The 23,916-nt window shown below is 42.6% G+C and overlaps 2 protein-coding genes across 3 annotated transcripts; both read left to right on the top strand.

The window, feature by feature from the left end:
• On the top strand, positions 1-14,594 carry cUnh10orf71 (chromosome Un C10orf71 homolog). Of its 2 annotated transcripts, XM_083988506.1 has the most exons (3): positions 1-524; positions 2,504-12,829; positions 13,522-14,594. In XM_083988506.1, exons 2-3 carry the CDS (start codon positions 2,714-2,716, stop codon positions 13,570-13,572), a joined length of 10,167 nt encoding a protein of 3,388 aa, XP_083844632.1. In that variant the 5' UTR covers positions 1-524; positions 2,504-2,713; the 3' UTR covers positions 13,573-14,594. The 2 variants fall into 2 exon arrangements, with proteins under 2 accessions (XP_083844632.1, XP_083844631.1); XM_083988505.1 differs by having other exon boundaries at positions 2,504-14,594.
• A 1,561-nt stretch (positions 14,595-16,155) lies between these two features.
• Positions 16,156-23,628, top strand: vstm4a (V-set and transmembrane domain containing 4a). Its single transcript, XM_083988136.1, has 8 exons — positions 16,156-16,298; positions 17,576-18,061; positions 20,666-20,719; positions 20,812-20,919; positions 21,011-21,044; positions 21,294-21,442; positions 22,280-22,347; positions 23,137-23,628. Exons 1-8 carry the CDS (start codon positions 16,250-16,252, stop codon positions 23,287-23,289), a joined length of 1,101 nt encoding a protein of 366 aa, XP_083844262.1. The 5' UTR covers positions 16,156-16,249; the 3' UTR covers positions 23,290-23,628.
• The last annotated feature ends 288 nt before the right edge of the window (positions 23,629-23,916 follow it).

The following is a 23,916-nucleotide window of genomic DNA, read 5'->3' as shown; positions in this document are numbered from 1 at the left end:
CGCCCCCACCAGCACAATAATAACACATCTTTAGGAAATTTGTTTTTTCCCCTGGTTTAGACCCCACAACCTCCCCAGCTGGTTGTAACATTTCCCCAGTTTGCTGACAGTTAGCTCTAGCTGCTAATGGCCAACAGCTAGCGGTCCAGATTTATAAATAGTTGAGAGGCTGTTTGTTTCATCCGTGTGACACTTGACACCAAAGGATCTCGCAGACCTGCATGCTAGTTGAAGCCCTCATTCTGTCCCCCATGGTGGACACTCTCTCTGGGACAAGTCCTCTATTTCTGTCTGGTAGCTATCCCCCAAAGTCCCGCTGCCGTCTTCTGGTCAGATGCTCAAAGACTGTGGACTATATAGAGGTTTTTGCTTTGGATTGTTGTCAATTGGAAGAGCCAGAGCTGCCAGTGGGGGGCTCGTGTGGGGTGACAGGGCAGGATTAGATCAGCAAGGCCTTCTTGGGGAGACGGAGCCTTCTGCCGAGTTTACAATACAGTTCACACTATGGATTATCAACCTGAAAGGTAAGATAAGAGCGCACTCTTCACTGTTGTTCATGTCGAGAGAAAATTTTGAGCAACAGACATAATCAACATCCCAAGCAAGCATGCATTTTTAAGAATTTAAGAGTTGAAGTAAAATATGAGGATAAAACACACATCTGCTCACTAAAGATATTGTGCAGTGTTTAACTCCACTGACAGAACTTGATTTTATTCCATTGACACATGCTGACATTTATACATTTTGAGTTGTATCCCTTCTGCTCTCAGAAGTGACAGATTTGCTGCTGTTCAGTCTTCGTTTGGACCGCAGATCCTCTGAAAACGAGGCCTCTTTGGTGTCATGTTTTAGAGTTGGAGGCCAGTCACTGGACAAAAATAAACCTGTCACATGCAAGAATGAACAGAAATCATCCTGGCTTTAACATGAGATCATTGTTGCAAAAAGGGCTCAAATTAGGGGCAGTTACATCACTTTCTAATTTCTCTTTTGATGCAGTGCTGGAGTGACATTAAAAGTCCGAGTTTTTTTGTATTTTGCATGTTTTTTAATTGTTATTATTTGACCTGACAAAGAGCGCACTGCTCTAAACGTTGTCTTGTTTTTAATGTAGTCCTCCAATAAAATTTTTGTACACTTTGGGAGCATCTACAGTGTGGCGAGTCCTCTTCTTCTTTTTGTTGTTTTTTAATGTTAACCATGAATTGGAAGAAGATTCTTGAAGTGATTTTAGCTCTAAAAAGTTTATTTCCCACCTAAGTTGTTTTACACTTGAGGAAAAAGCTGTCATTTTTAAATCTCCTTACATTTGATAGTGACTTAGTTTGGCAGTATGACATTGTGGTGTAGCTGCTCTGTAGATGTGTATGAAATGGACGGCCTACAGGTCAGAAGATATTAATGAACTACTGGATATTCTGAGTAAGGTGACGGCTGCCTGGCAGCTGCAGTTAATCTAGCCAGTAAATACACATGACGTTACCTTGTTGCCTCTAATTGAAATATCTTTTTTAAAAAGCAACAGACATAGTATGAGATAAGAGGTTGGAGTGTGTGTTGCATTATATATAATTTTTACAGTTTAAATTTAGTTTATTATAAATACAGTTTTGAGGTCCGCCCATAAGCAATGCACAACAGCCTGCTCACTGGTGGTGAGAGACAGTAACAAGGGTAGAAAGTCCTTATGTCAACAGACAGAAATATGTCACAGCAGTCACCCATGGACTTGGCTGTTTCACATTTACGGGTCAGAAACCACTGTTTTCCAAATAAAAAAGCACCAACACCTGATTAATACTCATGTAACTGCTTTATTAACATTTTATTTTGTAAATTGGACGTTTTGGTGATGTTTATGTTTTTAATCTATCTTATTTAAATGTAACTTAAATGTCATTTTAAACCATTTTAGATGACAGACTAAACGTAAACCAGCAATAAACTTTATAATTTTACCTGTGAAATCTCTGTTTAGAAGCTCTTCTTCATAAAGATATTTTAATCCACTTTCCACCTGCTCTCTCCGTACTCTAGTAAAACAATTTTTACTACAAGATTGGTTTTCAATGTAACATTACATGTTACATGTTAGGTGTGTGTGTGTGTAAGTTTGTACAGATGCGTTCTGCTTTCCCAAAATAACTCACGTGAGGCTGTCTTTACTGTGCCCAGCAACAGTGTAGTTTTATTAACAGCATGTCTCTGAAGGTCACGGTGATTGAGTGGACGGATTTACAGGGCTGTTCTCAGAAGCACATACAGTACATTGCTACGTAATGCAAAGGAATAAATGCTTTGTATTAAGACCAGCTGACATAAATTTAAGCACCACAACAAATCAGGTGCAGTTTGTAAATGAGAGGAAACATCTTTAGAGGAAGATTGAAATACAGTACACATCATGCAAACACTGTTTTACAACTGTTTCTTTTAAGATGAATGGTTATGTGGGTGCATGGTCAGATCTAGACTAATAGCCCTTTCTCTTCTCCTGTAGGAGAACAGCAAATTCCAGGATTTTGTGGACAGAGGCAAACTAAAAGGCACAATGCCTTAGGAACAACCGGCTGCACAAAATCCTGACCAGGGGCCCCAAACTCTGGGTCCTGCAGTTCTAGCAGCAGGCAGACTGTATAATTTTGAGGTCTGTGTTCGCATGAATGACTCAACACCTGAGGACAGAGCTCTTTGCTATTGAGCCTGCATCATGACCTCAGTTGAGAAGCGCCGCTCAGGCCGAAAGAGTGGCGGGCATCGGAAGCACAGCGATGGAGGCTACAGTGATACTTCCAGCGCTGGATCATTTCTGGATGAGACTGACCGGGAGGTCAGCAACCTGACAGATCGAGCATTCAGGAGTCTCTGCATTGGAGATGAGGCTGTTTATAATGACTCAGACCTGTGTTCATCTTCACCCTGCAGCCAGAGAGACAGACAGTTGGCCTTCAGCCGTAGTGCCCAGGACAGAGACAGGGAGGACACGGAGAGGGAGGAACTTAAGAGAGCTGCACATGACAGCTTCACCCTCAGAGTGCAGCAGTATGGACAGGACTGGATCCATGGAGGGATATATGGTTCTGAGATCCACAGAGATCCTCAGTGGGAGGGTTATGGGGAAAGGACACAGGGGAGGGTTTCTGCCACATTCCAGCACTCCTTTGTGGAAACCTCTCAACAGGAGAAATCTCTGAGGGAAGAACAGCTGTCTTTCCTCAGCAATGGCGCCACAGAGTTGAGTTCACAGCAACGCAGAAGCCGCTCCAGAGTATCGTCCCTCATCAGAGCTTTTAACTCTGAGGGACACAGGGATGGATCAGGGATGGATGGTAAAGTCAGAGAGTGGAATGATGAGACAAGCTGGGACAAATCAGCTCTAATGAGTATCCAAAGGGAACTTTCTGAATTTTCAACATCATACCAACAAAATTTTAACAGTGATCATTTCCCTTCATCTGGCCCCTTCGCTTCCCGTGAAAGCAGCTTCTACTCCTCTGAAGTAGCGGCAGTGGCTCACATGAATTCTGCATCCTCTTTCATGAGCGCTTCCCACAGTAAACACAGCATGTCCTCCCAGGTTAACTGTAACTCTAACTTCTTTATACACAGTGAGTTTAGTCCCTTCAAGGTATGGAGGGACCATAACAGGTTTCCTTTTCAACAAGGAGAAGTCTCAGGGTTTGTGCACAGATCAGAGTTTCCTAAATGGTACGAGACACCAATGTACCAGGAGCTTTCACTGGAGGCCCAACCACAAGGTCCTTACAGATTGGATGGGAGGGATATCAGACACCCAAGGAATAAGTTGGCAGCGATGGGCCCTCCCGCTCCTCCGCGCTCCACATCAACATCCACAATGCTGCATAAAGCTGCAGCCGTGGAGAAACGCTGTGAGTCAGAATTGGCTGGTCACTATAGGAAGAGGGCGCAGAGCCTGGGCGCTAACAGGCTCCCGTCCCAGCGTCCGTCAACTGCATCGCCCACCATTGAGATGTCCCGACGTGTCCGGGACACCATCAGCTCAGTAAAAGCCCTCCACCAAAAAATCAAAATGATGACAGAGCAAGATGTGGCATCGGGGATATTAGCAAATCAACAAGAAGTACTTCATAACAATAATAATATGGCTCTCTATGGCAACAATGCAGTGTCAATGGCGCCAAATGTTGTCAAAAATAACACAAGTACAACTCCCTTCAACATCAGTCAGCTGCTCACACCATCAGTCCATGCACATCAAGAGATGGAGATGTCAGAGATCCGCCAACATGCAGCTTCACCTCAACCAGTGGAACATCCTCCAGTCCGAGCTGAAAGCAGGGGAGCAACTCCTGATGTTAGGATGTCCAGCTACAAGTCCAGAGCAACGAGCCTGCTCTTCAATCTCAAAGACAACAGGAAAAGAGTAAAAAACACCTACAGTCCAACCAAGTTTAAAGGCTTGGAAAAAGTGGAGAAAAACAAACCGTCTGCTATCCAGGAGCCTAGAGACACTGTAATAGACATCCCTGACCTTCCAGATCCAGAGCAGTTTACCCATGTAGAGGAAGCCAACAGGACAATTGCTGCTCATCAATATGCAAACCAGTATCAAAACCCTGGATTGTCTCTTGCAGCCCCAAATTCTCAACCTGCAACAGCACACGCAGGGCAATATTTAGGATACACTTCAAGTGATTACCAGACAGCTCAGATACAAGGTGAGAGAGTTCATCACTCCAGGTTCACTGGCTTCATACCTGAAAATTACGCCACCAATCAGCTGGCTAATGGACAGAATCTCCATGAAGACTTATTACCATTTACTCCCTACAAGCAAGGAATAATAGATAATGTGGAAACTCTGGGAGGGGATGCACACAGGCTTAAACCAGCGTATACAGCTACAGAAACACAGCAGCTAAATGCTGACAACAATCAAACCAGAGAATATTTAATAAGTAAGGCAAATGCTGAGCAACATTTTAATGAAACAGTGGGAAGGGAATTCACAAAGGAGGATAGATATCAGCAGCTCAAAGACAACAAACATGATTACAGTTATGTGTCCTCACAGGATAGGTGGAAACAGACAAGCAGTCAAGACACAGAAAAGCTCAGTCTGGAAGCAGCTAACTCTCCATGGAAACAAGGGATAACTGCTTTAATCGAAAAAGAACAACATGTAGAGGCTCACCAAAGAGCAGCCACGATAAAGGAGGAACTAAATATACCCAGAGACAAATACAGAGGCGAAAGTCAGCAAAGTGTAAATAAAGAGCTTAAAAAAATAGAGCTGAGGCAGAGATTTGGTGCTGAAACATCCTCTCATAAAAATACTGGGTTTGTCAATCCTAACATTTCAACCCAGATACCGCAATATGCTCCATTTAGTAATGATGCTGTCGAGAAACAGGCCTATTATGGACAACAGCAACCTGGAGCAATTAGAGACAATTATATACCTCAAAAGTATGATGGACACAATAAGGAAAACGTTGTGAGAGAAAATTATTTGCGAGAGAATTATAATCGATATGATGATCAGGACAGAAACCAACACAACTTGTATTCTGATAAAGATAACACTATGCTTACACAAGAAACAGATCAGATAAAACAATATACACAAGTTCCAAAGGGACATGAAATGGAAAGCCTCCAGCCAGTACAAGCCAAACCACAGTTTGAACACATTGTGCAGAAAACATTACTATCTAATCCCGACAATGCAGCAGCTCACACAATGGCAAACCAGGTGAAGGATAGACAGTTTGCTGAGGTCAAGGCTGAACAGGCCTCGGCAGAACATTTAAAAGCAAAACACGCCCAAGCAGACCTGGCAAAGGTTCAGCACTGGGCTCAAGCAGAGCAGCCCAAAGCAGAGTCGGGTAGGTTAATTTTAGCAGAGCAGGCTGGTTCAGAGAAAGTCAAAGCAGAACAGGCTAAAGCAGAGCTAACAGAACACAAGACAGTAAAACAGGCTAAAGCTGCACATGGTAAAGACGAGCCAGAACAGTTCAGACAAAACCAATCAGAACCTGCAAGAGAGGAACAGAAAAAGGCAGAGCAAACTGAAGCACCAAAAGTAACAGAAGAGTCAAGAAATACTACAGAGGAAGCAGTAGTCACGCATATGAAAGAGGAGCAGGCCGAGCAGGTCAAAGCTGAACAAGCTAAAGCAGAAAGGCTAAAAGAAGAACACATAAAAACTGACCTGGCAACGACCGAGACAGCAAAAATACAGCAAGCTGCACAGGCCACAAGAGAAAGGATCAAAGTGAAGCAATTTGAGGAAGAAGAGGCAAGAGTGCAACAAATTGAAAGAGAGCAAAGAAAGGCAGAGGAAATCAGAACAGAAAAGGTAAAAACAGAAGAGGTTCAAAGAGATCTTAGAAAATCAGAAGTGAAACAACAGCAGATTACAGAGCAACTAGCTAAGACAGAACAAGAGAAAACAAAGGGAGTAAAAATTGGAGCGGTCATAGCAGACCACATTAAAGTCAGGGATAATAGACAATTGGAAACTCAAGTAAATGTGACACCACCTACATCAAAAATGTATCAACTCAAAGAGGCAACAGATAAAGACAGTAAAGCTGAGCAGACAAAGTTGGAGCAGTCCAAAGTGGACCTAGCTAAAGTAGGGCTAACAAAAACAGAGAGCCTGGTGGAGAGGTTTTCTAAACCTGCAGCGAAAATAACAGGGATACAACAGGTAAAATATGAGCCAGATAAAGTTGAACTAGTTAAGACAGAGTTAGCAAAAGCTAAAGCAGAATTGGCCAAAATAAAAGAGAAAATGAGAGGAGAGCAAAAAGAAAGAGCCAAAAACTCCATCAGCACAAAAGAAGATAACATTACAAAGAAATATGTGGAGGGAAATGTGACTAGAAATGACGGTCACAAAAAGAAGGATCAGGCATTACAAATGCAACACAAGGAGGAGTCAGTTGTCAAAGATAAAGCTGATAGAGGGGCTGAAGGCGTGACTTCTCCAGTTTTAACTAACACAAACAAAGTGTCAGCTACTGAAAATGATTCCTCTAATGACGCAAATGACACAAGAGCTTTATCTCTTGATAAAGTTAACAGTAATGAAAAATTAAAAAATAAACATAGTCCTACAAATGCATTTGAAACAGCTAACACAGAAAATGAGGAAGTAGTAAGCTTTAAATCCAGCGAGTTGACAGAAGGTCACTATGTGTACAGCGAGACTTCCAAAGAATTCAAATTATCCAGTGCTAATTATTTACCCACCCATTTAGGTAATAGAGTTAACTCTGACACAGTTACTGATAAAATGAAGGATGATAGTGTAAGGTTGGAAAAATGTGACCCTGTAAAACACAGTGATGATTCACAACGAAGAGATTCTGATTTTGCAAAAGCGGCTCCCATAGAAAGAAAATCTAAATCAACTGAGCACAGTGTAGGTCCAGCTAAAGATCAACATTTTATCCCACCAAGAGCACTGTCCCATAAGGAAAGAGTGCAGACCAAGCAAGAGATCCTGACTTCCAGAATAAAAGCTCACGCTGAAAAAGAGATTTCAGCAATTAAAGAGAAGGGCTTTGCGAAACGAGATGGTTTTATGTCCAAACACCCTACCAAGCAATTACCAGGTATTCAGAGTAATAATATACGGCAGAGGCCTCCATCACAGGAGGTACATAAAAAGCATGAAAGCACAATGTCCAGTAATAATAAACCAAATCACCAGATGGAGCTTTCAGGGATACAGGTGGAAGCAGTCAAGTCAACACCTAGCTCTGCTACAACATCAGTTAAATCTGCAGTAACCACTGGTCAGATAGTAGACCATTCGCAGAAACAAGTCCCCAAAGAAACAGTCAAGATCAATGGCACTGCGTCAGAAATACCTAGAGATGCAAAACAGACAATAAGTTATTCTACAAGCTCAGATGATGGCTTGGTAGAAAATCAAAAGAAAGAGAATCAATCAGGGATTAAGATGCAAATGCCAAGTAAAGAGCAAGAACTAACGAACAACCAAGGAAAACAGGAAGCAAACCATGGTACAAACTCTGGAAAGGAGAAAGAGGGACTTAAAGGGTATCCTGATCATCCAAACAAGAAGAAAGGGGATCCATCCCCAGCTACAGCTCCGGTCAAAACTAAATGCTCCAATCCAATGACAATAGAAAAGCCACCTGAGAGTAACCGTGAAGCAGGTCATGAGGACATGACACCTTCACTAAATCTTACCATTGGTCAGAAAAGATCACATGTGGCTGATGACTCCTTGCAGATCAAGGGAATAATGGTAACCGTACGAGAAAGACAGCCATCAGAAAGCAATGATAATGGGGATAACAGCAACCAAGATCAAATACAAACAAAAGAGAAAGAGTGCAGTATCTCCAAAGCAACAGAGAGAATTACAGAGAAAACAGTTATGGAGGATCAAAATCAAGTTGCTAATCATCTGGAAAATGTAAAAGAAACGTTGTCTATAAATGCAAGACCCCAAAGGGAAATACAACTTCAAGAACCACCGGCTAAAGGAACAGTACCATCCAGAGTCACTGTACCTGCTAAAAACGTAAAACTGTTGGCTGAAACTCAACCACCTGTTCACAAGCAGGACATAAGAACAAGAGAAATGGAAAACATCTCAAATAAGACACCAAATGAGAGCTCAGCAAAGAGCACAAAGAAAGATGAAGGGAAAAGAAAAACAGAAGAGCAAAATCCACTAAAAATCCAAACAGGAGATAGGAATGAGAACATCATGGTAAAAGTAGAGAGCACAGAAATCAAGTGCAAGACTGATTCCAACAGAGATGATGCTGAAACTCTGATAAAACATGATGTTAAAATATCAATGAAAGAAGATATAACAGCTGTAAATCCATTCATAACCAGGAATATGGATGGCAAGAATGAACCCCTAATGGAAGAAAAGAGACCGGACTCAACACCTGTAAAGCCAGTCAACAAAACTACTCAACCCCACCATGTAGCTGAGAATCAAAACCAATATCCCAAACTAAAGCATGGTGAGACACACGATGGAGAACCTAATCAAGTGGATGATGATGTGCATATAGACAGCATTGCCATCAGAGTTGTGTCAGCAGTAACTGAGAAGGACAATCTGAAAATGGCTGGAAATCATCATGTCACAACTGCCTCTTCTCATGCGGTTGTAGCTAATGAACACACACAAGTTTCATCATCTACTTGTCAAGAAAATGTGAAAACGTCAAACATAGAAGACACAACTAAAGTTGCCACCCCAGCATACAATGAACAGCAGATGAAAGAAAATTTGGAGGACAAATTCAAAGTGCAACAGATACTATCCAATGTGACAAAACTATCTGATTCACACAAAATCAGCAATCAACAGAACAGCGTAAATGCTACAACTGAAAATACTAAAGCTGAAAATGGAGAGCCTGAAAAAGGAAGGGGTAAAGACAGTAGGATATCGGTAGATGGGTCAATGGAGGGAAATTACTTCCAAGTGCAAGGGGTAGAAGAAACAAATAATGACTCACACAATAGTACAGGAGAGAAATATGTTTCAAAGGGAGGGGACTTCCCAGAGCGAGTACAAAACAAAGCTTCTGTCAGCGATAAACCATACAATGAAATCAAAAATGAGGTCTTGGATCAATGCAAAAGGAAAACAGTGGAATCACGTTCAGTAAGTGTTCAACATCAGAACATGGAAAAGAAAAACTCGGAAACAAAAGAAAAGATGGCTAATGATGAAACAATAGAGGCAGGTCAGGATAATCCCATCAGGAAGCATCCCACGGTAAGCCAATCAACTATACTACCAAGGGATAGACAGAGTTCAAGAAATTCACATCCAACAAGGGAAATTGTAGTCAAGGATAAACCTGAGGTTAAACCAAAACCAAAAGAAAGGGTATCCACAATACCTGACATTTCTGCACTTGCAGACTATGCTAGATTAAAAGTTATTGTTTCAGAAGAGCGGGCGAACACAATTCAAGAATTCCCACCCAACAAAAAGGAAGGATTTTTCCCACTAATACAGACTCGTCACAGCAGACGTCCAGTGTTCACTGCAGACCCAAAGGATGTCTCTGTGAAAGAGAAAAGTTTGCCAAATAAGACAGAGGTGGGTGCCAAAGTGAACAAAGAGCCCAAAGTCCCAGCATTTCCCATTACAGAGAGAGAACACCAGAGGACAGGAATGTTCAAACTGGGAGATAAAGAAAGGCAAGAGAAAATATCTTCTGATGCCAATGGTGTGATAGATGATGAGGCAAAACATGCACAACATCTCAAAGAAAGAAATAAGTCACCAACAACCCATCTCAAGAACCAGGGGAGTGAAGGACAAGTGGCTGGAACCAATACCCAAAGACTTTGTAATGTAGAGCATGGTATTCATCACCATAACAACCCTCCCTTGCAAGAAGTTGCCAGTGCAAATAGAAACACCAATGCATTTAAAAACTCTCAGCCACAAGCCACTTTGGGACAGGTGCACAACATAGAGGGAAGCACAACAGCTCCAAGTAAAGATGAAAAGGTTGAAAATAACCTGGCTAAAATGGAAGAGCAGAGAGAAGAAAAGGACGAAGGAACATCAAGGATAGAAGAGCAGAAAAGAGCCGAAAACGTGAGAATAAAACACATTCTAGAGGAGAGTAGGGCCTCTCTGGCTGAGGAAGAGAGAAGAGCCACTCAGAGAGAGGAGGAGAGGAGAGCAAAAGAGAGGGAGGCCATAGCTATCAAGATCAAAGAGAGGCGGGAAAAACAGAGAGAAGCAGAGAGAAGAGGAGCAGAGGAGATAAAAACAAAACAGATAGAGGAAGACATAGTTGCTCAAAAAGAAGAGGAGATAAGAGCAAAACAAAGAGATGAAGGGAGAGAGAAAGAAACAGAGAATACAAGAATAAAGATTGAAGAAGGAAAGAGGGAAAAACTGAGAAGGGAGGAAAAGCAGATGAAAGAGAATGAGGAGAGGAGAAGGCTGAAACAGCAAGAGGAAGAGAGAGCTGCTCAAGAGGAGCAACAAAGGAGAGTTGAACTTGAGGAACAGCAAAAGAAAGCTGTACTCGAGGAGCAGCGAAAAAGGGCTGTACTGGAAGAACAAAAGAGGGCTGCTCAAGAAGAACAGCAAAAGAGAGCCCAAGAGGAACAGCAAAGAAGAGGTGCGCTGGAAGAACAAAAAAGGAGGGCTGCTCAAAAAGAACAGCAAAGGAGAGCTGCTGAAGAGGAGCAGCAAAGGAAAGTTGCTCAAGAAGAACAGCAAAGGAGAGCTGCACTTGAGGAGCAGCGAAGAAGAGCTACTCAAGAAGAACAGCAAAGGAGAGCTGCTCAAGAAGAACAGCAAAAGAGAGCTGCTGAAGAGGAGCAGCAAAGGAAAGAGGAGCAGAGGCGAGCTGCTCAAGAAGAGCAGCAAAGGAAAGTTGCTGAAGAGGAGCAGCAAAAGAGAGCCCAAGAAGAACAACAAAGGAGAGCTGCACTGGAAGAACAAAAAAGGAGGGCTGCTCAAAAAGAACAGCAGAGGGGAGCTGCACAGGAAGAACAAAAAAGGAGGGCTGCTCAAGAAGAACAGCAAAAAAGAGCTGCACAGGAAGAACAGCAAAAAAGAGCTGCTGAAGAGGAGCAACAAAGAGCTTCACTGGAAGAACAAAAAAGGAGGGCAGCTAAAGAGGAGCAGCTAAGAAGAGCTGCACTAGAAGAACAAAGGAGAGCTGATGAAGAAGAACAGCAAAGGAGAGCTGCTAAAGAGAAGCAGCAAAGGCAAGCTAAACAGATTGAAGAGAAGATGCTGGCAGCAATTGAGGAGGAAAAGAAGAGAACTCAGAGGGCAGCGGAGGAGCGGAAAGCTGTTGAAAAAGACAACACTGAAACACCACTGAAAGAGGATGAGAGGAGAGTAAGACAAGAAGGAAGGAGAGAGGACACAGATGAAGAAAAGTATGCAGCTCAAAGGGAAACAGAGAAAACCACAAAGGTGGAGGAGCAGAAAAGAGCAGCACAGAAGTCAGATGTTCTCCAGTACTATGCCATCACTTCAACAGAATCAGAAAGGAAACCAAAAGAAAGACAACTATCCTCCCCATTACCATCACAACAAAGAAACAACCCATCGGGTCTTGAGTCAACTGAGGAGTCTGGATACCATTCTAGGATTTACAGGCCACGTAGCGCTGCCTCACCAGCTCCATCTCTGCCCCGCTCCAACACCTCATCTCCTGCTCCGGGAATTAAGCCATCAATGTTCAGGGTGAAGGATAACACCATGAGAGGTTCCTCTCTCACCAAATCAATCAAACCACGCTTCCATAAGACTTTTGCAGAAGATTTCCGAGTGGGCTCACCTATGGATAGGGTGTCAGAGAAAGGAGAGGAGGAGCACGACCTAAGACGCAGCGATGTTGGGTCAAACAGACTTGCTGCTATCAAAGAATTTTCAACCTTTCAACCAGCACCTTCATCACAGGATTACTCGGCCCATCTCCCACAACATAGGCCCTACTCCAGGAGGAGCATCGTTCTGGATGAAGATGACTCTCGCTCCGTCATCAGCAACATGTCAGAAGATGTGGAGAGTTTTGCCACAAGTGCAGCAGACCTTGCAGAGTTGCGAGGCCTGTTTGACTATGACAGGCCAGAGTCAGCTTGTAGCTTTAGCAGTGACGTATCTCGCTCTCTGGGTAAACCTCCAGCTGTTCCCCCAAAGAGTGAGAAAGCCTTGCGCAGGGCACAAAGGTTGACTACACGCAGGATAAAGAAGGAGTTGTGCAAAGTTGCAGCAGACAACCCTTCTGGAGTTGAGAAAGCTCCTCAAGAAGTCCCTGGTACTCCTCCCTACTCTTCCACTGAGGTATGCTCCCCTAACCACTATGCTGTGGCTTCCCCTCATTTTTCCTCACCTATCTCCCTCGCTCATGCTCCAGCATTGGGGTCTAGCTTGCCTTCCTCCCTCACAGAACACCAATCCTCGCAGCGCTCTGTCACTGCTTCCCCTCAAGCCACAGGTCCTTTGCCCCTCCCTGTTGCCTCGCCTCACGCTACTGCCCCTGTTGCCATCCCTACTGCCTCACCTGCTGCTGGCCCTGCTTCCCACGCTGCTGCTCCTAAAATTGTTGCTCATGTTCCTTCATCTCCCACTCTCCAACATACCTGCCTTCCAGCTCCAGTGACACAGTACCATGTAGAGTCAGGCTACCCTCAATCCTACCCACTGACTCAGCGCAAGGTTCTGCAAGACCTTGGCTCTGGTCAGTATTTCGTAGTGGACGTTCCTGTTCAGGTGAAAACAAAGACTTTCTTTGACCCAGAGACGGGAAAGTATGTGCAGCTGAATGTGCGTGAGTCTAACCAGAGCACCTCCCGACCCCAGCCCCAGCAAAAGTACTCACAGCCTCAGCTTCAACCCCATTCACAGCTCAAGCCACAGCAACAGCCTCTCTCCCGGGCCTCTCCAGCTGGCAAGCCCTTAATGCTTTATCAAGGCTACCATGGTTATTCACAGGGCTACCAACCTGCAGCTATCAACTCTGTGCCCCCTCACAGGTCACCAGCACCCGTGACTGTCAGGGAGAATCAGGGATATCCAGCCCCTGAAATGAGGCAGAACTCTGACGGGCATCGCTACAGCCCGGAGAAGACACCATACATGGACACAGTTAATGATACAGAGAAAACATATAACACGGTTTACAACACACAAAGCTCATATGAGGCGTTCCCAGAGTGTGACACAAACAGCCAGCTTGCAGGAGGCTCGGTCTGTGAAAATGATAACTCAGCCCACACTCAATGTCAGCCCCGTGATATAATAACTATGAGTGACTTGGAGGATTTTATGGAGATTTCTGACTGGTGAGAACAAGGACTGATACCTTTGATTTAGAAGTGTTAATTATGTAATAATAATAATGATGTAAAGTAGACAAGAAGCTAAGTGAAGTATATGATAACATAAATACACCCATATGCAGTACTTTAAGTATTTGTAAATGACGTTTTCAAGTGAAAATAGTCTCAGTTTTCAGATTGTAGCTTTAAAAAGTCCCTGAGACATGCTGTTAATGTGCTGCTGATGATTTTGGAGATACGCTGTTGAGCTATTTATTGTGTTACAGAGAAGTTCACCATTCCATTTGACTTTTGAATGTGAGAAGCTAAGATGTTTCTTGTGTATACAGCGTGATCAGTATCCTGTCGTCTCTTAGATCTAGAAGTATGTTATCATACATTAAACAGCAGAAGTATGTCAACAGTGTTTAGTAGCTTGGGGAAATGTTGGTCTCTGCTATGAACACTGGCAGGCCTGCATAAGTTTTAATTGTTTTTTTCTTGTTGGAGAAATCTTACTCTTTGCATTTTTGTGATGCATGAAATGTTGTTCAAGCCACAGTGTCAATCAAAGATCTGCAGATGGTGTAAAGCATAGTTTGTGTATTCAACCACTGTCTCAAAGTGACAACATGGTGATGTGACTGTTGTTGTTTTAAAAGTTTAAATTTCTTACAGTAGTCCATGTTTAAAGTTGGAAGTTTGTGAGAATGTTTCTGTGTTGCTGTGTAACAGAGTAGTGTGGACATGGACATGGCAATAAAAACAAACTTTGTTCTAAAAAATAATTTCTCATTATGATGACTGTCTTTGAAAACCACAATGTAAAAGGTTAAAAATAAACAAAACTGAAATATAAAAGCTTTTTTGCTGCAGGTCGATTTCATTTTCCTGCCTATAAGACTGTAATAACAATAAGTGCCACTGGCATCTTGTTCTGACTCTTGAAATGTACCCTGGGTCTGAATGACTCAAAATAAAGAGTCCTTTTACTGAGTGCATTATACAAAGTGTTATTGAGAGCACAATAATACGACCCGAGAGAGTTCATAAACACAAAAAGAGAAAATAACATTTTGTTGATAACATTAGGCGAATGTGTCTTTTTTGTGGCTGTGTGAATCAAATCCAAATGCTTAAATCCATGATTACTATACCTGAGGGATCCAGTGGTAGAAATGATGCAGTGTGAAAATGTCTGTTCTTTGATTTCCCTTGATTCACAAACTCAGATTAAATGTACATGTGGTGAGAATGCCTGCATACTCCCCAGCTTCAAAGTAACCTCAAGTATTGTTGTTGCCCTGAGGAGCAGTAACCTGACTTCACCACTGCAGGGCAGAGCAGAGTGTTTCCCCCACTGGAGAAAAGACTTGAACTTCAGACTTAAGTAAAGTAAAACTTGAGGGAAACCCCAAGTAAAAGGCGCAGTTAAGAAGACATTTTATTTCTCTACTGTCACCACAACTATTAATTTGGTTTTTTTACATGACCATAATTGATAAAATTACCACTAGTATTGTGGCCTAAACTTACTACAATACAACATTTCCTTTCAAAACAAAGCATGTTGTCAAGGTTAGAAAAGAGGCCTTGATCAACCCAAACAGTACATTTTCCATTGAATCCATCCACCAAGTGAATCCCACACACAGTAGGTCATATGTATGAAGGGTTAAATCTGTTGTGTAATTCCATTTGGCTTTGGCAGAGCTCAAAGCGCCAGCAGAAGCCCTGCCTCAGCAGTTTAGCCTGCCCAATAAAGCAGCAGGCTTCATACCACTGGGACAGTCTGACAACCACAGCCAGAGACAAGCCCATGCCACTCTGTCCAGCAGCCAGACAGGGAGAGGTCCCTGCACACACACGCACACACACACACACACTTAGATGCATGAACACGTGTGCACGCTCACATATATGAACACCAAGGTTTTCTCTTTGTGAGCTTTACTGGGAGATGCGAGATTACCCCTCAACTCTGAGAGTAATGGAAATGCATGTTCAGCGCTTTATTGTATATGCTTCTCAAAATGACACACAGTGTGACAAGCGTATGCACACACGCACACACACAAACCACGAGATTTGACCATCGCTTTGGAGTTCTTGGGTTTTGGGCCATGGTCCAGGACTCCTCGCAGAAACACAGGAAATGACATTTCCTACGTTTTGCAGGACACACACAGAAAGAGAGAGAGAGGGAGTGAGAGAGGGAAAGAGACAGTGAGAGAGAGAGAGTACTGGGAGAGTGAGTGGGAGTTTCTAAGTGGGAACAGAACATTTACTGTTTCATATTACACAGAAAAGAGGAGAAAGAGGAGAAGAGTTAATGGTGGGTAAGGGCTCTGGTGGGTCGTGTAGTCAGGCTCTGTTTTGAATGTGGCTGCTTGTGTAAGTGCTGTGCAGTTGTCTGGGTTTATGGATTCGCTGACTGTGGAAAATGTACTTCTCTATAGTGGTCCTTGTCCTGACTAAGGCTCTGGTCACAGGTAAGTTCACCTTTTTACAGCAATATAAACCAGTAAGAATGTGAGAGATCAGGCAAGAAAGACAGAAAATGAATCTAACTTGACTTGTAATCTAACAGTGAAACTGGAAATTTGGAGTCTGTTTCTATATACATTTTTGGCATAAAAATGGTCAAATATGTAGGAGACACTTTGCATTAACCATCGCCTCTACAACAAACTTAAGTTGCAAGTACATTACCCACTACATTACTGACGATATTGACATAAGGTTAGACACCAGAGGTCTTGTGAAAACTTGGCCAGTATGTCTTTGTTTAAAATGAACCAAAAAAAAAGTTTGTTCTCTGTGATCAGAGGAAACCTCAGTATAATGTGCGTACTATAAACTGCCATAAATTCGACCTACAGCTCATATTATTTCCTGCCCTATAATCTTCGGGTTATGTTCAATTTTGTGTTATGTTGGTTTAAGTCCCTGTTGCTGCTTTTGTTGTCACATTAAATAGTGGTGGACAGACCCTGAGGGAGATTCCCCAACTCGCAGAGTAACAAAAAGAAAGAAAGAGCGAGGGAGTCCAGATGGTCCCTGTTATCCTGTCGTGTTTCTCTTTGCCTGTTTCGGAGTGTACCGTCCTGAAGATGAATGTCTCCCACCTGTAGATTCTCTTTGCCTGTCTGATCACACATATTGTGTCCAGACACCATGTCTCCTCTAGACAGACCTGACCCAGCTGGCAGCAGAATAAAACACAGTACCTCCAGGCTGGCCTACTTTTCTTATGCCTTCTACAGTAGGTAATATCAACTGAATTCCCATCCACTGATGGAATGACATGTATAAGTAGAACCAGCATGAGCTCTTAACACTATAAATCCCAGTGGCCACTGGTGGGTGTGCATTGAAAGTTGCTTTGTCAAAAAATGCCACAATTGTGTTAAACTAGGAGGAAATCAAACATCTTGCAAAGATGAACTCAGCCGTTCTCCATGTGGGACACATTACCAAGTGTTAATTACTAATTTAAAAAGCAGGGAGGAGTCTACACCAAGATCATTGCACTCTTGTTTGGGGAAAAATATTTTATGGTTTGGTTTGGTTTGGTTTGGTTTGGTTTAACTACTCTGTCAGAGCACGCAGCGCATCCAGTGAAGAACAACAACAAAAAACAACATCAATATACCACATACGCAAAACAAGAGACACACATCTCCAGAAAAGTGCACAGGGTGTGTTTGCAAAAACAACAAAAGCTGTACAAACTACCTGTGCTGTTTGTGTCTATTTTTTTTAACAGAGGTATGTCACGCCCTGAATGTGACAGTGACCCCTGGACCTGTTGTCATGGTAACAGAGAAAGACAACTTCACCCTGTCCTGCCTGGTATCTCAGAGGAAGAGGAGCAACAGTGTCCTCATCCTCCGCTGGTTCTTCTCTCCTCTTCCTGCTCCTACTCTCACGCCTCCTTCCCCCTCTCCATCCCCCTCTCCCCCTCCTCCTCCTCCTCCTCCTTCTCCTCCTCCTCTTGCCTTCGAGCCCACCCAGTTTCTGATTGTGAAGATGGGCATAAGGAAGATGAAGCTTTATGGGAACTACACCCGTCGTTTCCCCCAGCCAAAGTTTCGCCTGCACGAGGCGACGGAGGGAGAGCTGTACCAGCTGCGGATCTTCAATGTGATGGGGACGGAGCAGGGATTCTACACCTGTAAGGTTCAGGAGATCCGCAAACACAAAACCATATGGAGAGCATCGTCCAATGGTACCAGCACCACACAGCTCACAGGTAACTAAAGATGCACTTGAACACAACCTTCACGTGGATAGGCAAGCCAAGGTGCTGCGTTTCATCATCCCTGCCTCGGTGCCCTAGAGCAAGATATTGAAACTCTGCAGCACCGGGGCTTTGTCCCCTTGGAGGCCAAGTCAAAAGTGAATTAGGCTGTGAAACATTAACAAAACAATATTGATTCTGCACTATTTCCAGCTTGGAAATGCAGCGTTTTGTTAGACCAAATGCGAGAGAGCGTATTAAATTTCATTTCTACACTTTTTACACTTTTGCACAACCCTGGTCAATGAGGGATGAATGCCAAAGGGGATTTCTGGTGTTATTACTCGCAAAATCTTTTCCATGGAATACTCCTTTCCAAGGAATCCCCTCACAGATTCAGTGGGAGCATGGTGTCTGTGTTATCTGGCCATGGAAGTGCAGAAAAAAAGAGACGAGCAGCAGTTCTTATTAAACAGGACCAAGAGCAAACAGAAATGTGCAGTATGTGTTCTTTGACTCTCACTGTGCTATTTGCTCTAAGTGGAGCCTATATGTGTTTGAGTGTGACCCCAATCCTCTGGCATTTCCATCTCCAAACAATGAGCTCACACAGCCAAACCACACTCAACAATATCACTCTCTGTGTGTTTGAGCGTGAGGACCAAAAAGGTAGAGTGTTGCTGAGCTGGCTACGTTTTAAAAAAAAAAACCCTCCAAATTACATGACGTCAGCATTCTGGGTTCGCTTTTATGCAAGCCTCAGGAGAAAATTTACTGGAGAATTCAGCTGCAGTGGAACTTATTTAGTCTGTGCCAAGGCTTCTGCAGAAATCAACAATAAACAACCTGATCAAAACTGCTCAAGAAGTAATTTGAATCACGTGCAGCAAAAAAATTGTGTTTGATTTAACTCGATTGATTCTACAGAAGAAGAGGTTCAAAGTGCTGCTCTATCATGCTAGAGGCGTGGCTTCACCTGGCCACACCTTGCACAGATTCACTAGTTGTGTGTTTAGAAGTTTAAGTCAGACTGATCCATCTGACAACGCCCTGCCCTATATTCAGGGCACTGTCCCACTAAGGAAGCCACAGGCATCTCCGACATGCATCGACCACAGGGCCAGAAACACAAGAGCTGACATTATAACAAAGACTAAACTGACTTTTACTGTAACTGTAATCCAGGGAACCCCTCAGTCTGCAGAGCTACAGAGCTCAGAGTGAAGGCTACACAACCCGCTGAGGTCACTGGGCTGCTCCTTCTCCAAAGACCCTCAGACTCAAAGTTTTCTGCTGCTTTTTTACCCGTAAAATGAAATCTCACTTTTTGCCATGGATGGTTCACTTTCTGTATTCCTCCCCTCACAGCTGGACTGTGGGAAAGCAGATGAACATACATCTGTATTTGATGGTTTCTGGCTCTTTGTGAACATTTTCAGAAACTCCTCCATACACCTCCCCAACGGCCAACCTGCTAACCACGGGCTGCATGCACTAATCAGATGCAGGGTTTAGCATGTGGCTAACCACACTGTGAAGGTCATATGTGGCCCACTTGCATTAACTGTGAATGGTTCACATTGCCAAGTGATGTCTGTTGCATATATCTGATAGATTTTGCAACAATTCGTCTTTTTGCCTATGCAGACAGAGGACAAAATAATAAAACATCATAGACTATCCCTCTGTAATTATCGTAGCACTGAATTTACACAACCCAACAAAAATTATACATGTAGGATTTTGAAAAGAAGAGCATATTGCATTGCACTGTTGTAAGGTTTAGCTCTCATATCTATAATCAAATGTGTTCTGTAAGGCTTATTTCTGGATACTGGATACCCAAAACAACAACATCTAATTGAGAGCTGGCCACAGTATCTTGAAAAATGCATCACTTGTGCTACATTAAAGTGCATCTTGTAAACCTGATCACACATAGATCTGATACAGATTTTGTTGCTGTTTTCCTTGTTTGGTTACATCGCAAAGCCATTGTGTTGCTCCTTGTCATTAATTAACACTCTGGAAACAGGATGGAAGTCAATTAGAGTTAATACCTTATCATTTCTTATTAATATGTTTATCAACCTGTGTTTAAAAGACGTATTAAAATCTCATTATGTGGAGCAGAGACACAAAGTAATTTATTTACACAGACCTTGTTCACTCCCCTTGTCAAATACCCCTGACCTATACACAGACAATCATTCATTGGCACATACTGGGGACTTCTTTATTCATTCTTTTATCACACTGGCAATAAAAAAAAAGAAAGAAAAAAGAATCACAACATTAAACAATTGTGAAGTGACCAACAAAAGGAAGTGGAGAAGCAGAGCAACAGGGAACCCCCCAAACACCGTCCAAGAACAACAACGCAACCAGGCCTCCGTGTGTGTGTGTGTGTGTGTGTGTGTGTGTGTGGTGGGTTTGGCTGATGCTGCAGCAGACTCTCCCTTCATGACAGCGGTTTTGATATTTCTAGAAACCACTGAGGTTGTCTGCTGTGTTGGGTCACTGCCCTTAGACAACAGCAATTTACAGAAGTTTTTTTGTCTGGGCACAGTTTTGTGTTTTTGCTGACTTTTTTTGTTTTAATAATTGTTTCTTCAGTGCACTTTACTCATGAGGATGGTAGCAGCGAAGGACTGTGGCGTTTATTTGCAGGTACAGTTTTTTCCCTCATCTTCTTCACTTTACTATACTAGTTTGATAATGCTACAGTATATGTCACTGTTATCATCTATGTGTGTTTTCAGATGTGTATCTGTGCGCCGTGCTGATCTGCTCACTGGGCCTGTTGTCCATCTTCCTGTTCACGCTGGTCCTCACATGCCAGTACTTTCTCAGAAGACACAGACTCAAAGGTAAAACCACCACTGTACTTTACTTTTACAACTTTATGTTTTCTGTACAAAAAATCCCTGTCAACTCTGTTTTTCCTTTTTCTTTTTATAGCCAGTTACCTCTTGGTCAAGTGTCCAGAAAGCAGGTACGGTATACTGCAAAAATAGTAATGAATTTAATTAACAAGTTGCTCAGTTAATTAACAGGATATGAATTAACAAAGGATTTGCTGATTCAAATGTGACTATTTGCTACTTTTTTGTTTTACATTATTTATTTATTTCTGGTTTAGAAAATGTGCTCTTCGACAATGTCACCTATAGCTGTATATATGCATAATTGATACAGGGGTAATAAATTGCAGCCCTAATTACAAGTCCTCTCTTCCATACAGCTCAGGAGAGACTGTGACCAGCTCCATCAGTTCCTCCAGTTCCTCCCCAAAACCACAGAGGAAAGATATAAGACGGAAACCTGACAGAAGAGTCGCAATATCACCGCCTAAACTACCTGAAGAGCCACCACCACACATACCAGCCAAAGGTGGAGTGACATTTTTAAGAGCAGAATATGACTTTAAATTCCTTATAAAGGACCATAAACTGTGGTTGCCAACCTATTTAAGCTCAATGTTCCTCATCACCTGCTATGGTCTCAGTGTGGACAAAGATGAGTTATAAATAGTGTTTTTCCTGCTCATATTGTTTCTGGAAAGACAAAAACATTCAGTTTTGAGAAAAAAAACAACTACCTCCTCGTGGGAATCTGTCAATTATTGTGTAATTATCCACATAATAAAATGAACTAGATACTAACAGAATTATTAGATTAGATTCACAGTCTAATATTTTGGTTCAGGTAGAGGACAGTGGCTCAGTGAACTACTGTCACCATGCAGCCTGCGGCTCAAATCTCGGTCTTTGAACCTTTGGGTAGCGGTTGAATTTCATCTCAAATTCCAAACACATTGGATGCTTTAGAGTCACAGGGGGCTAAGAGAGGCTCCGGCCCCATGTGATGCTTAGAGAGGGAATTAACGGGTAAAGAAAACAACATTAAATCAAGGTATCCAGCAAGTACAAAAGAAGAAAGTGATATCTCCAGTATAATTCAATTTCCTTGACAGAAACAGCAGCAGAGAGACTGAGAGACAAACAGACAGAGGATTAAACCTTACGATGTATTTGGGTAAAAAGCCTGCGTATTGTCTGAGGTAAATTCAATAAGTGACATTGGAAATGGCAGAATAAGCTTCACTCTGACTACGTGTAATATAAAGTGGTCGAGGGATGAATTTGACTTCAGTCACACAGTTGTATTTGGGAATCTGTTCCTCCTGGCTGCTGTTTTCAGTCAATTAAGCTTGTCTTTGTATTTCAGTGCCTGTTGCTGCAAAGAGACCTCAAAAGCCCAGAAGGTTAAAGACTCAGCCAAGAAGATCTGCTGCCGTAAGTCTCCTCCTTGTCGCCCATCACACAAGCTCACTTATTATTCCTGTGCCCACTACTGCCATAACTCCATTATTGAAACATATGCATTTAATATATTCGTTAGAAAGTATTTATTAACATTTTGCAAAATGTTTTTTTTTTTTACATGCACAGAGTTGTTATTGAGAGACGCAGAAGAGGGAATTTGTCTCATGACTGTATGATTGTCTACAGGAGTTTATTGCCGTCTCTTCATTCAGTTATGAGCTTGATAATTCTATTTAGCTTTATTGCTTCTCAAACACAATTATTTATTTAGAGTGCTTCATTGGTTTTATATCTACAATAAAAGTGTCAAACAAATATATACAGAAGAAAACTACTCAAACTAAGGATCATCAGTACCTCTGCTCATGCCGTTCTTGTGATTCTGGAGTGAAATGAAGATGTGAGCATTTCTTTTGCACGCACATACTGATTGGATTAGTGTAACTAGATGGATCTGAGGACGTTGGATAGGACTCCTATTGTACTGAATGTTTGTCGAGTAAACTAAATGTTCCAAGGTCCTGCAAAGCCTGTAAACACATACTTTCTGCAGCTGAGAGGCACTATGGGGATGTTTACTACAGAAAGTGGAACAATACTGCTCGCAGTGAAAGATTAAGTGGAGATGCAATGCATACACTCCCTACACACACACTTCTGAACTGTTTATATATCCACTATGCAATACTTTCCCCTTTTGCGTTATCTCTGAGCTGAATTCCTTCCAGGCTCCTCTCATCCTTTCCCTCCCTCTTATAGCCTCGGGTATCTCAGGAGGACAGCCTGACATACGCAGAGCTGGAGCTGGTCAGGCCGAGGCCGGAGCCCCAGGCCTCCTCCAGCCCGGACCCCACACCCTCAAGCCCGGACACTGTGTACGCTCAGATCCTCTTCCAGGAGAAACAGCTGTAAACACAGCAGCTTGGCACCTCCCAAAGTGAGGGCAGAGATTCAGCTCTGCAAACTGAACTGAGTGGCATCAAAAAAGGACTATATTTATGAACTATCACTATGGTATTTAGCATTTTGTTTTTTTGGCTGTAAGTACGCTACAACTGTTTGGTAAATGAGGCTTTTGTGTTTCCTCAGTGCAGTCCCATTCCAGCACAGCAATTTTTGGGTCTTATAATTCTGTTGTTTAGTTTGTTGGCACCGCTGGCCTGTGAGCCAGATGTTTATAAGAATGCTCTTACTGGTAACTATTCTGTATAAACTCAGGAGACTGTGCGGCTCTCTCGCTGCAGTGTCATAAGGCCGCTCTAACACTCAGCCTTTTAAAATGCATTTATAATTACAGTACTAATACACAAAATTAATAAACATATGCCTGGGTCTGACGTTCAAAGAGTGCCGCCTTTCATTCCTATAAATGCTGGTTTTAATTATCTGTTGAACGGCACATAGTCACATTTTTTGGAGGTCACAAACAAGATCTGGTTTAGACGACAAAAGAAAAACAACAACACAATATTACAAACAGCTGTGGTGCATTCAGTGAAAAGAGAAATGAACGACTTATGTCAAATATTAAGAGAACAC

The sequence above is a fragment of the Trachurus trachurus genome, assembly GCF_905171665.1.
Source record: "Trachurus trachurus genome assembly, chromosome: 15".
In the NCBI taxonomy this organism is placed as follows: Eukaryota; Metazoa; Chordata; class Actinopteri; order Carangiformes; family Carangidae; genus Trachurus; species Trachurus trachurus.
Note: the sequence above shows the minus strand (reverse complement) of the source record. Positions and strands in the feature narration are given on the sequence as shown.